The following is a 13,985-nucleotide window of genomic DNA, read 5'->3' as shown; positions in this document are numbered from 1 at the left end:
TAAGCGTCCTATAAGATGTTCTTGAGGCTCCGTCACGAGTCCGTCGCCATACTCGCTCTAGCCGTCTGAGATCCTGCTTCATTTTCCGGAGCTCCTCAGTAAACCAAGGGGCCCGGTTTCGACGGGGTCGCAGAGGGCGCTTAGGCGCGATCTCATCAATGGCTGCCAAGAGCCGGTTATTCCAGTCCTCAACAAGGTCATCTAATGAGTCGCCAGGAGGAGCAGGGTTCCGCAAGGCTTGTCGGAATCTATCAGGATCCATCAGTTTTCGCGGACGAGCCCAAATAGGTTCGCCACCCGAGCCGGGGAGGAGCGGGAAGTCAATCTTGGCTTTTAAAGCGTAGTGATCAGACCATGGCACTTTCACAGCAGGGAGCATGATCACATCTATGCCAGCCCCAAAGATCAGATCCAACGTGTGGCCTGCTTGATGAGTGGGGCCCAAAACAAACTGGGAGAGCCCTAGTGTTGCCATGGAAGTCACTAGGTCTAGAGCCTGTGAGGAGGGAGCGGCATCGGCATGGACGTTGAAGTCTCCCAAAACCAGTAGGTTTGGGAACTCCAAGGCCCAGCCCGCCACCACCTCCAGCAGATCTGACAGGGTGGCTGCAGATGTGCTGGGTGGTCGGTACACCAGCCAGACAGCCAAGCTCTCCTTGGTGCCCCACACGAGACCAACACATTCAATGCCAGAGATCGCCGGTGATGGCAGAGCTCTGAAAGAGCAATCCTCCCGGAATAACAATGCTACTCCTCCCCCCCGACCTACAGTCCGCGATTGATGGAGAACAGAGAAACCTGGGGGTGTTATCTCATGTAGGGAGACTACTTCGCCTTCCCGTACCCAGGTCTCCGTCACGCAAGCCAGGTCAATCCCCTGCGAGACAAAAAAGTCACGCATGGTGGCAGTTTTGTTGCCTATGGACCTGGCATTGCACAGCACCAATGACGGAGGTGTGTAATCCTTGTTTTCCCTACCCTCATCCCTTGGGATGGGGCGTAGATTGGAAGGGGTTCGAGGATCACTGCATCTCGAAACCCTTCGCCGATAGAGATATCTAGCCCTACCGCCATTCCTCCCTAGCCCTTCAATTGTGGAAATCCTAGATCCCATACTAGCCTCCCCAATAGATGGGTAACATCCCCTCAATAACAAGTCATCCTTGGGCCAGGACTCCTGGGTCAAAATGGTATGGGAAAGAGGTGGAGGTCTGATAGGGTAAGTATCCCTAGAAGATAAAACCCAACCAACCGCACCCCAAGCGGGGGGGACAGTCCCATGGTGTTTCATTAACTGTCAATCCCCCTCTCCCTCCTGGGTTAATTGGAGGATTGTTGGTTCTATCTGTGGCTGTGGAAGTATTAATGAGGTATGTGTTATAAAATGTGGATCACTGGCCAACAAAGAGCCAGATTCGAATTCGGAAGATCTGTCCATCCTGTCTTGCCAGGAGTACAGTAGAGAAGGCTGATCATTCTGATAAGTTTTTGGAACATTAGGCAAAGGTCCAGATGTAGAGTTGGTGCTGGATATCTCCAGATTGTCAGCAACATAGAATTCTTTAGGTGTTGTTGCCATAGAAATGTCGGAGGTGCCAAATTCCTCATCTAATTTGGTGTCGTTTGAAAAGGGAACAGGGAGTTGCACTGATGTCTTTCTATGGGATAAAGAGCTATTGGACGTCTTTAAATATTGTGCTCTAGGCTCTACTGTCCTTATATTTTGGGTAGAAATCTCAGTCTTTATACTCATTAGCCTCTTCTTCAGGTCTTGTAATTCTAGGCTTACAGAGTTCTTTTCTTCCTTCGGGCAATTAGTATTTCTAGTGTTGAGCTTGGTTTCCTTTATCCGCATTAGCTTTGACTCTATGCAAGGGACCAATTGCCTCCTTGTTTCGTCTTTAAATACCCTCACTGGGCGGAGAGAGTGGGACCACCATAGAGTATCCTTTATCTCCATGAGTCGAGATGGGAGGGTTGATGACCTAAAGGTCATAAATAGGCGCATGGTGTTTCTCAAGGTAGGCAGGAAGTGGAAATTTTCTAGATCTACATTTCGGTAATGGTAATTCAAGAGCTGAGACAAGGACATAGTAATTTGTCTGCGGTTCATCCACCTATGAGTGTATCGGTGAATCTCAAGCATTATCTGGTTCGTTTGCAAGACTTGACAGGACCTCACTTCATCCATAGTTTGAGTTAATTGAATGTGAATGTTAATTTAAATCCTGCCATCAAGTCTATTGACTATGTAATATAAATGGTTCCCATTCTTTTTCAAAGTCACTGTTGTCTTTTTCTCTTAATCTATCTGTCATTTTTGCCAGTTCTGCGTAGTTCATCAACTTCTCTTGCCATTATTCTTTAGTTGGTATTTCTCCAGTCTTCCAATTTTGTGCAATCAACATTCTTGCTGCTGTAGTGGCATACATAAATAATTTCTTCCTCATTTCTTTTGGTATGTCTTGGCCTAAAATACCTCGCAAAAAGGCTTCTGGGTTTTTTTAAGAAAAGTTATTTTCAACATTTTCTTCAATTCATTGTATATCATTTCCCAGTAGGGTTTTACCTTTTTACAATCCCACCACGTGTGATAAAACGTACCTTCTGTTTCACATCTCCAACACTCTTTCTATTCGTTTTTATACATTTTTGCAAATTTAACCGGTGATGGATACCATCTATAGAAAGTTCTTTTTAAGGTTTAGTCAGAATCTCCTTTCTTGTAACTTGAAGCCATTGCTTAGGGTCCTACCCTTTGGAACAGCAAGATACCAGCTTCCATGTGACAGCCTTCCAGAGATCTCTCTAACCTGAAAAACCCAAATGTTGCAACCTTTCCTCATAACAGGAGCTGGTCCAGCCACATGGTGATTTTGGCTGCCGTTTTCTGAAGCTTTTCCGTCACAGAGCCCCAAAGAGTAAAGGAAATAAGGATTATAAAACGTACACAGGAAGGCGTTAGTCATAATAATACTGAATTAATTAACGATAAGGTAGCTTGATTTTTTTATTTTATTTTTTGCTGCACATTGACCAAATTCCTGGGCTAAAACTCTCCGCGGAATGGCAACGGACAAGATTAGTTCTGCAACGCCACGGAGGGTGGAATTGGCATTTGTCCGCCGCATCCTTTGTATTCCGGGAAGATGCAGTTCAGAGAAAGGGAAGCGGATTTGTTCACCTTCTCAGAGTCCAAGAAAGAGATAAAGTGTGTTTGGTGAAGTGGAAACACTCCCTCCTCTTGGATAATAGCCTGTTGATGGGGAAAGAAAGGACTCCTTGCTAGCAAAGCTGATTGAGCCAGCCATCAGTGGGCCAAAGGGAGCCTTGAACAATGAGCTCACCCCTAGCGACAGAACTGGCCCACATTGTGTGCCACAAGCTGTGAGGCAGGGGTGGAGATCCTCAGCCCCAAGGATCAGATGCGGCCCTCCAGGCATCTCTTTCCGGCCCCAGGCTGCCCCCTGCCCCCATCCCTGCGCAGGCGCATTTGCCAGGACAGGACATGAAGGACGCGTAAAGATGCACACAGGTAAATTCTGGAACTCGCTCCCAAAGGTGGCCCTGATGGCCACCAACATAGAGGACTGGGCAAATTCTTGGGAGGAGGAAAGGTCTGTCTATGCCATGGGTAGGCAAACTAAAGCCCGGCCGGGGGCTGGATCCGGCCCAATCGCCTTCTAAATCCGGCCCACGGACGGTCCGGGAATCAGCATGTTTTTACACGAGTAGAATGTGCCCTTTTATTTAAAATGCATCTTTGGGTTATTTGTGGGGCCTTGCTGGTATTTTTACATGAGTAGAATGTGTGCTTTTATTTAAAATGCATCTCTGGGTTATTTGTGGGGCCTTGCTGGCATTTTCACATGAGTTGAATGTGTGCTTTTATTTAAAATGCACCTCTGGGTTATTTGTGGGGCATAGGAATTCATTCTTCTCCCCCCCCCCCCCAAAAAAAAAAAAAAATATAGTCCGGCCAAGTTTGCTGACCCCTGGTCTATGACCACGAGTCTTCTGCAGCTTCCAGCAGCTGCTGTTCTGGAACATTGCGGCTTTCAGTTGTGGAGGCAGATCATAGCCATTGTGGTTTCGGGGAACTCAATAGAGTTAGATTCTGTCAATGGAGCAAAGGACAAAGGCATTAATTTCCACCAGCGGGGAATGGAACAAGCCCCATCACCCACACGTGTCCATGTGGGGTGGGGTGGGGTGGCTTATGAAAGGCCTTCACACAGTGACTGACACACCAGCTCTCAGTTGTGCTGTTAGTCCCCTAACTCTCCCCTCAAGCTTACCCCCCCTGCCGCTGGTTCCCTCAACCAGTGGGCGTAGCAGTCAACTTTTTCCTTTTTTTAAGGGAAATTCCCTTATTCCGAATAGGATTCCTCGCAAGCAAAGGAAAAAGTTGACAGCTATTCCAGTGGGATGTTTAGCCTCACACTCTTCTTGTCCTGATGGGACAACCCCCTTCAAAAGGAGAATAACTTTTCTTTATGTAAATTTAAGTGAGTTTATGGATTTTGTTTTGTTTATTAATTGCATTTACCGTATTTTTTGCACCATAACACTCACTTTTTTCCTCCTAGAAAGTAGGGGAAATATCTGTGCGTGTTATGGAGCGAATGCCTACGGGTGGCGGGGGGATCTGCTGCAGTCGTGAGCAGAGCATCCATGGTTCCCCTTCCTTCTCTCCTCCGTGGCTCGCTTTGAAACAGCAAAGCGGGAGAAGAGCCATTGAGTAGGGAGGAGAGAGGGACAGAGAGCCTGCTTGCTTTAAAGGAGCAAAGCAGGAGAGGAGAGGAGCCATCTCCCCTTATACCCCTCTTCTTCATTATTAGCAGCATCCTTCTCCACCCACCCCACGCATGCTTCTTCTCCCCTTAAACCCCTCTTTTGCATTATTAGCAGCATCCTTCTCTACCCACCCCACGCGTGCTCCTTGTCCCTTGAGTGCTTTTCCTTCCCTCCCCACTTAAAACGTGGTTACAAAGCACGGATCCACATGGATCCTCAGGATCTTTGCATTGGGTCACCCCAAATTCACCATCAGATCACATAGCATGTCCATGGCTACAGCCTGCCCCCCAAAAAATCACACACCCACTGTTGCCTGGGGCTGCAATGGTGCAAAAACGTGGTTACAAAGCATGGATCCACATGGATCCTCAGGATTTTGCATTGGGCTACTCCAAACTCACTGTCAGATCACATGTCTGTGGCCACAGCATGAACCACAAAAATCATACATCCACTGTTTCGTTTAGAATTTTTTTTCTTGTTTTCCTCCTCTAAAAACTACGTGTGTGTTATGATCTGGTGCGTGTTATAGAGCGAAAAATACAGTATATGCCCCCTTTTCCTCCAAACAGCTCAATATGGTTCCCTTCCTCCCCATTTTACTCCCACAACATCCTGTGAGGTATGTTGGCCTGAGGGACAGCAACCTTAATCCTAGGTTGCTTTGTGGGGATTCGAACCCTGGTCTCTCTCCTGGGTCCTAGCCCAACACTCCCAACTATTAAATCTCACTGGATTTAGTTTGGATATTTCCACTGAAGAGCGTATTTTTATTTATGAAGCTGCCGTGCCTTTTCTGCCTACGCAAGATTGCCGAATAACAACTTTGTCATAATTCAGGCATATAAAATGCAGCACCTTTGAAAAACCAGTTAAGCGTGGAAATACTGAGAAATGGCAAGGCATAAAATGGAAACTGAAAGAATATACAGAGCTGAAGAGAACGTCTTAAGGGAGAACTTGGGGAAGGTGGGCCGGGACAGCTTTGATAAGCCCCCCAAGTTGTTGACAGCAGGTAGAGGTCTCTCCTGACCCATGTTGTTGTTGTTTAGTCATGTCCGACTCTTCGCGACCCCCTGGACCAGAGCACGCCAGGCCCTCCTGTCTTCCACTGCCTCCCGCAGTTTGGTCAAACTCATGCTGGTAGCTTCAAGAACAATGTCCCACCATCCCGTCCTCTGTCATCCCCTTCTCCTTGTGCCCTCCATCTTTCCCAACATCAGGGTCTTTTCCAGGGAGCCTTCTCTTCTCCTGAGGTGGCCAAAGTCTTGGAGCCTCAGCTTCAGGATCTGTCCTTCCAGTGAGCACTCAGGGCTGATTTCCTTCAGAATGGAGAGGTTTGATCTTCTTGCAGTCCATGGGACTCTCAAGAGTCTCCTCCAGCACCAGAATTCAAAAGCATCCATTCTTTAGCGGTCAGCCTTCTTTATGGTCCAGCTCTTGCTCTCCCCAATAATAAACACCTCAAGGTTAGATTACTGCATCACGTTATATGTGGGGCTGCCTCTGGAGACAGCTAGGAAACTTCAGCTGGTACAGAATTCAGCGACCAGGTTCCTCACAGGAGCAAGACAGTTCAAGCATACAACACAATGATGCCACAACTGCCCCAGCTGCCATTTAATTTCCAGGCCCAATTCAAAGTGCTTTTTTAAAAACCTATAAAGCCTTAAACGGCTCAGTACCGCAAAAGACTGCTTCTCCCCATTTGAACTGACCTGGATCCTGTGATCATTATTCTTTGTGACTGCCTCTGCAAGACGTCTGGAGGGCGGCAACATGAGGTCCAGCGCCGAGGGCCTTCTGGCGGTTCCCTCACTGCGAGAAGCAAAGCTACAGGGAACCAGGCAGAGGGCCTTCTTGGTGGTGGCGCCCGCCCTGTGGAACGCCCTCCCATCAGATGTCAAAGAGATAAACAACTACCTGACATTTAGAAGACACCTGAAGGCAGCCCTGTTCAGGGAAGTTTTTAATGTGTGACATTTTAATGTATTTTTAATCTTTGTTGGAAGCCACCCAGAGTGGCTGGGGAAACACAGCCAGATGGGTGGGCAGGGTATTATTATTATTATTATTGTTATCATCATCATCATCATCATCATCTCCACTTCCCCATCTCATACCCAGGCCTTTATCTATCTGCCTCTTTCATATGACTGCAGTCACTGACCGCCACCCCTTGTGGTTCGCCCCACTGACCATCACTGGGCAGCCCCCTGCCTGCAGCGCGCCTGGCTTCTCTCCCCATCCCCAAACACACCCTCAGGATGAAGAATCTTCTTGGCCTGCCTCTTTGGGCTAATTCGCACATGTCACCTATACCAAATCACCAGCGAATGAGTGTTAAAAATTAGTCTTAGAGAGAAGAAGCCTCGGCTAGGAAGGGTAAGGAGCAAGCGAGCTCACATCCTTTTTCTTTCCCTGCTATTCTGGCACCCGTCATTGCTGCTAAGATTTTTCTTCATTGCTCCCCACACCGTATCCAGCTTTGTCTCCCACCACCACCCCAGAAACTCGCTCTCAGGACAGGTGGGGTCAGTGGCAGCCAATTCACACTGTCCCGCCTGTGCCAAATTGCTGCTAAGTCTGTCCAAAGAAACAGAAGCCTTGTGCAGGGTCTGCAGCTGCGAAGGGCAAGGGAGCAAGATGTTTGCGTCTCACTTCTGTGCCTTTGATGGCCAGGCTTCTGGCACCTCTGCCGTTGCGAAAAAAGGCGTTTCTTGAAAAGCCTCTGTTCCTGCCTTTGTTTACTTAACAAGCTGTGCGCTTACCCATTTTGTGAGTGCTTCCATTTGAACGCCTTCCCCTTTCCTTTATTAAACGCCCCTGAGGCTGCAGGCGCCAAGGAGTGAGCAGAGAACTTTGCTCAGGAAGGCACAGTCATTTCCAAGCACTACATTGTCCCATGAATTGCTTGTGTATTGTAATAATACAGTAGGGAAGGGTAATAGCTCAGTGGTGGAACTACTAGATTAAGGCAGTTTCCTATTTTTATTTTTTAAAACACTCTTGCATCACAATCATTGCCCTCTGGAAGGTTCAGAATATGGGGAGCAAACAACTCCAGGCGGAAATATGTTGTTGTTGGCCTCCGTCTGGCTCAAGAGACAATGGAGAGTGCCTCCCGGGGTGAATTCAAACCGCTGGAGAATCGCATCACCTGCTGTGGCTGCAGAGACCTGTATCTCATGACTGCTGCCTCCCACATTGTTTTGCTGCATTAGCAGCACTGAAGTGACCTCCCCAGGGTGCAAACTGGGCAGCGTGCATGGCTCCCCAGACAGGAAGCCCCCCCCCCCCAGCTTGGCCTCACTGATGTGATCTAAAGGAAAGCAGAGCAATACATTTGACACTTATTATAGCTAGCTATCGAATAGTGGCAACATGTACTGGTTTTTATTTATGTTTATTTAAAAGTAATTCTGAACCTTCTCTTAAGTGGTGTACAGAAATATAGGATTTAGACCTTAAAAATATGTCCTTTAAAGTGAGTTCCAAAAGTTTCCCCTGGCACAAAAAAAGAACACACATTTGGTTAAAAATGGTTTACTTACAAATTCTCCAAATGTCAGATTCATGTGCTTTTCCATGCAGCATTCAGAAAAATTGCACAGGAAGTAAAACTTGGTTTAGTTCCAAAGTGGTGAAAGTTTCTAAATTACAGTCATACCTCGGGTTAAAGTAGCTTCAGGTTGAGCGTTTTCAGGTTGCGTTCCGCAGCGACCCGGAAGTAACGGAACAGGTTACTTCTGGGTTTCGCTGCTCGCGTATGCGCAGACGAGCAAAATGACGTCATGCGCAGAAGCAGTGAATTGTGACGCGCAGACGCGGGTTGCGTTCTGCTCAGGATGCAAACGGGGCTCCGGAACGGATCCCATTTGCATCCAGAGGTACCACTGTATTTGTATGGGAACTCACTCCTTCATGTGCTAATTAGGCTTAAGCACATTGGTTCTATCCCACAGAATTTGGGGTAGGTGGGAATTGTAACAATGCAAATGGGAGACAGCCTTTCTATTCATTCTGCAAAGCCCGCCACGGCATTTTATCCGCGGGGCAATGACGATGCTTCGGTCGTTCAAGGAAATGAAAGCCTTTAAGGTTTGAGGTTCAGTATCTGTTTGTTTGCTTTCAAATGGTGCAAAATACAAGTCCCAGCTGTTCAGTTTTGGTTCGAGTGTTCTGCTTCTGTTCATGGCTTTATATAGATATGAATGGGGGGAAAGAATGAGAAGCCAGGTCGCTGCTCCCAAGATGCCAACAAATCTTTAAAAATACACAGAGGAGAAAACCGTTGGAGGCAGGAGCGGAACCTGTGGCTTCATTTATGTGGTGCCTCGGGCTTAAGGCTTGCTTATAGTACATCAGAACATTAAGAAGAGTCTTTCTTGGATCAGCCCCAAAAAGAAAAGCGGTGCTTCTGTATCCCAGTTGTTGGAAACCACAGGAGAGAAGAGTTGCTCTTGCGCGCAAATCCTGCTTACTGGTTTCCCACAGGCATCTGAATGCCCACTGTCTGGCTTTTTCTTTTTAGAGCTTTGGTGGGCACACCAGTGCTGCCCGCCAGTAATTTTTTTGTTGCCCAGCCGCCCATACGTTGGTCTGGTTGCTGTGAGTCTGCCTCTCAGTCCAAAGCGGGCTGACTGGGAAGCCAGTGATGGTGAAGCTGAAGCGGGGGGTGGAATACCAAGGCTACCTCGTCTCCGTCGATGGCTACATGAACATGCAGCTTGCAAATGCAGAATAAGATATTGACGGTGCATTATCTGGACACCTTGGTGAAGTTCTGCAAAGGCGCAATGTTGCTGTTGTTTAATCGTTTAGTCGTGTCCGCCTCTTTGTGGCCCCATTGATCAGAGCACGCCAGGCACTCCTGTCTTCCACTACGTCCCACAGTTGTGTCATGCTGGTAGCTTCGAGAACACTGTCCAGCCATCTCATCCTCTGTCATCCCCTTCTCCTTCTGCCCTCCATCTTTCCCAACATCAGGGTCTTTTCCAGGGAGTCTTCTCTTCTCATGAGGTGGCCAAAGTCTTGGAGCCTCAGCTTCAGGATCTCTCCTTCCAGTGAGCACTCAGGGCTGATTTCCTTCAGAATGGAGAGGTTTGATCTTCTTGCAGTCCATGGGACTCTCAAGAGTCTCCTCCAGCACCAGAATTCAAAAGCATCAATTCTTCAGCGATCAGCCTTCTTTATGGTCCATCTCTCACTTCCAAACATCACTACTGGGAAAACCAGAGCTTTAACTATACAGACCTTTGTTGGCAAGGTGACGTCTCTGCTTTTTAAGATGCTGTCTAGGTTTGTCATTGCTTTTCTCCCAAGAAGCAGGCGTCTTTTAATTTCGTGGCTGCTGTCACCATTTGCAGTGATCATGGAGAGCCCAAGAAAGTAAAATCTCTCACTGCCTCCATTTCTTCCCCTTCTATTTGCCAGGAGGTGATGGGACCAGTGGCCATGATCTTGGGTTTTTTGATGTTGAGCTTCAGACCATATTTTGCGCTCTCCTCTTTCACCCTCATTAAAAGGTTCTTTAATTCCTCCTCACTTTCTGCCATCAAGGTTGTGTCATCTGCATATCTGAGGTTGTTGATATTTCTTCCAGCAATCTTAATTCCGCCTTGGGATTCATCCAGCCCAGCCTTTCGCATGATGTATTCTGCATATAAGTTAAATAAGCAATAATGTCCTTTATGTTAGGGGTGTGGAAGAAGAAGATGAATGAGAGAAAAACTATTTTGGGGGGGCAAGTTGTTGTTTTTTTAACTGTGCTAAGAAATTGAGTTGTCCAGTTTTGCTTTTTAAAGGTTTTGTCAAGTAACATTTTTTGGGGGGCCCAAAAAATAAACATTGTCATTGAAGAAAAATTGCCACTATGGAAGAAAAAAAATGAAATAAAAATGGATGGCCACTGTGAGAACAGGATTCTGGACTAGACGGGCCATTGGCCTGATCCAGCGGGCTCTTTTTATGTTCTTATGAGATGCTTGCTTCTGTGTGTGCATCCACATTTCTAACCCTCATTTCCTCCTCTCTTCCTCCCCTCCCCCAGGGGCCATACGGTGAAGGCTGTGTGCGAATCATTCCACCTAGCCAAAGACGCCGGGTTCAAAGTGGTGGCACACATGATGCCAGACCTGCCCAACATGGGACTCGAGAGAGACATCGACCAGTTTGTGGTAAGAGCGGCTCAAGGGCACAGGTTGCTTCGGTTTGAACTCGTTTTGTTTGTTTTTTTAAAAAAAGATATTTATTGAAAGTTTTTAAGATATAGCAAAAAATGAAAAATAAACATACAAAATAAAAAACAATTAAAAACACACATTAATTTTCAATAACATAACTTCCGTACACTTATTTCCTCAGACCTCCTCACACCTCCCCTCCTTGTATTCCAATTCAGTTTGTTAGTTCAGCAAATCCTTACCATTAAACTTTTACCCATTTGTGAATCTTTTTTTTTTCATGTCTCCTAAAGCATTACAGCTGGAAACCACTTAGTTTCTACCCAACATCCTTCTAACATTCATTAATTTTACAATATTTCTTTAAATAGTCTTTAAATTTCTTCCAGTCTTCTTTCACTGACTCTTCTCCCTGGTCTCGGACGGTTTGAACTCGTTTTGGCTGCTGTTGCGTTGGTCTCTTACTGTGGTCCTTTCTTGGGGTTGGGGGAAGACAGTTCAGAGTCAAGGTTGAAGGGCTGAAAGGGTAACCTTCCCCATGAACCCCCCGATTCCCTTTTCTATCAGGAACCTGGCTAACTTGTAATAATAAATTTTATTTATACCCCGCCCTCCCCGGCCAGAGCCGGGCTCAGGGCAGCTAACAAAAGGTAAAATTACAGTAAATACATAATAAAAAAATTCCTTCCAGTAGCACCTTAAAGACCAACTAAGTTAGTTCTTGGTATGAGCTTTCGTGTGCATGCACACTTCTTCAGATACACTGAAACAGAAGTTGCCAGATCCTTCTATATAGTGAGAAGGTGGGGAGGGGTATTACTCAGAAGGGTGGTGGGAATGGGAGATTGGCAGATAGCTGAGATGAGCCTGTTGACGACTCTTAACGACTGTAATAGGTCTTACAGGAAAAGGTTGCATGCACACGAAAGCTCATACCAAGAACTAACTTAGTTGGTCTTTAAGGTGCTACTGGAAGGAATTTTTTTATTTTGACTATGGCAGACCAACACGGCTACCTATCTGTAACAGTAAACACATAATAAGGGAGGGGGCGGAAACACCAATTTAAAATACAGGTTAAAATGCAATTTAAAATGCAGCCTCATTTTAAAAGTAGCCCATAGATCAAAACCATAAGGGGAGGGAAGACATAAGGGTCAGACTGAGTCCAAACCAAAGGCCAGGCGCAACAGCCTGACCCCCTCCTTTGGCAATCCTCAGAGAACTCTAGCCCGATGGTTGCCATTAATTTGATTTGAACTGGTTTTATAATGAAATGATTTTAGAATGTTGCGGTATTTTACTGTTGTTAGCCGCTCTGAGCCCGGCTTCGGCTGGGGAGGGCGGGATATAAATAAAATTTTATTATTATTATTATTATGCTTCCCATATGGCCGAGGGAAGGGCAGTCCAGAATGCCAGGTGCAATGCTCCGTAGGGTGCACGACTGCAAGTAATATTTCCCCAGGTAATCTAAGCTGGGGAGGTGGAACATCTGTGGCTGCCCAGCTGCCGTTGAACTCTCAGCTCCTATCATCCACAGCCTTCATGAGCAGTGCCCAGGGATGATAGGAGTTACAGTCGAACATCACCTGTTGCATCTCCGGTTCTCCATCCCTGATCTGAGTGATGCTATATATGCTACGACAGGGACTGGTGGTCTTTCAGTTAACGGTCCTCGCTGAGAATCGGCAGAGAGGTCCCATCGCTTCCGAGATCTTCATTGTTAAATAGATTAGACGGATTATAAATCTTCCAATAATAGCACCGGCTGCCTGAATGCTTCCTGTCTTGTGTGAGGCTTCATTTAGTTCATCATCTATCTCTGCGATAATGAGAATCTGAAGATGGAGCGCCTTGGTAATCTCTCTCCCTGGAATTGCCAAGCAGATCAATAGCCATGTCCGGGGGGTTTTGGTTCTTTATGCACCGCTTGAAGGATGCGAGATCGAGAATGCAGCAACGTCAACAGTTGCCCTGAGCAGAGGGGAAATGCTGCTTTCCTGACAGCATTAGAAGTTGTGGTTTTTTTCTAGAAGTTGGAGTTTTCCACTGTGCTGGAGGTGGCTTATTCCTCCAGCCTGATGTACTCGGACCCCTTAGGCGTTAAGATAAACCGTTCCACAGTTGAAGGCAGCAATGCTTCGGAATGCCAGTTGCTGGAAGCCAGTCTTCCCCATGCCCCAGAATTTATTTTTTTAACTTAATCGAAGTATATATATGCCGTTAAAGCTATGGTTTCCCAGTAGTGATGTACGGAAGTGAGAGCTGGACCATAAAGAAGGCTGATCGCTGAAGAATTGATGCTTTTGAATTCTGGTGCTGGAGGAGACTCTTCAGAGTCCCATGGACTGCAAGAAGATCAAACCTCTCCATTCTGAAGGAAATCAGCCCTGAGTGCTCACTGGAAGGACAGATCCTGAAGCTGAGGCTCCAAGACTTTGGCCACCTCATGAGAAGAGAAGACTCCCAGAAAAGACCCTGATGTTGGGAAAGATGGAGGGCACAAGGAGAAGGGGACGACAGAGGACGAGATGGTTGGACAGTGTTCTCGAAGCTACCAGCATGAGTTTGACCAAACTGCGGGAGGCAGTGGAAGACAGGAGTGCCTGGCGTGCTCTGGTCCAGGGGGTCACGAAGAGTCGGACACGACTAAATAACAACAACAACAATATATATGCCACCAACTCACATAAACTACCCAGGCAGTGTAATAATAATACAGCCAATTCTATTATTAGAAGAATTATAATCCGTCTAATCTATCTAACAATGAAGATCCCAGAAAAACAAAGCAGAACGGTCGTTAAAATGATGGAAGAAGAGTAAACGGCTGCATAGGCCTGTCTGCATGAAAAGGGCTTCAGGAGGCGCCTGACACTGGAATGCAGCAAAAAGAGGGGGATTCCCAAGCGCATCTTTTCCTGCGTTCGTCTCTCCTCTCAGTTCCGTTCCGAACAACAAGTGTGATTCATGGATCATCCTCGCCCCCACTCCCTC

The 13,985-nt window shown here is 46.7% G+C and overlaps 1 protein-coding gene across 1 annotated transcript in view; it reads left to right on the top strand.

Annotated features, from left to right (window-relative positions):
- ELP3 (elongator acetyltransferase complex subunit 3) overlaps positions 1 to 13,985 on the top strand; it is a 112,904-nt gene that overhangs the window by 40,094 nt on the left and 58,825 nt on the right. The window contains exon 9 of the mRNA XM_081188644.1: positions 10,853 to 10,979. Within this exon, the coding sequence (XP_081044770.1) occupies positions 10,853 to 10,979 (127 nt within the window). The remainder of the gene's footprint in view (positions 1 to 10,852; positions 10,980 to 13,985) is intronic.

Source organism: Podarcis bocagei (assembly GCF_964188305.1).
Source record: "Podarcis bocagei genome assembly, chromosome: 3".
In the NCBI taxonomy this organism is placed as follows: Eukaryota; Metazoa; Chordata; class Lepidosauria; order Squamata; family Lacertidae; genus Podarcis; species Podarcis bocagei.
The sequence above is the reverse complement of the archived record's forward strand: the minus strand, read 5'-3'. Positions and strand labels throughout refer to the sequence as shown.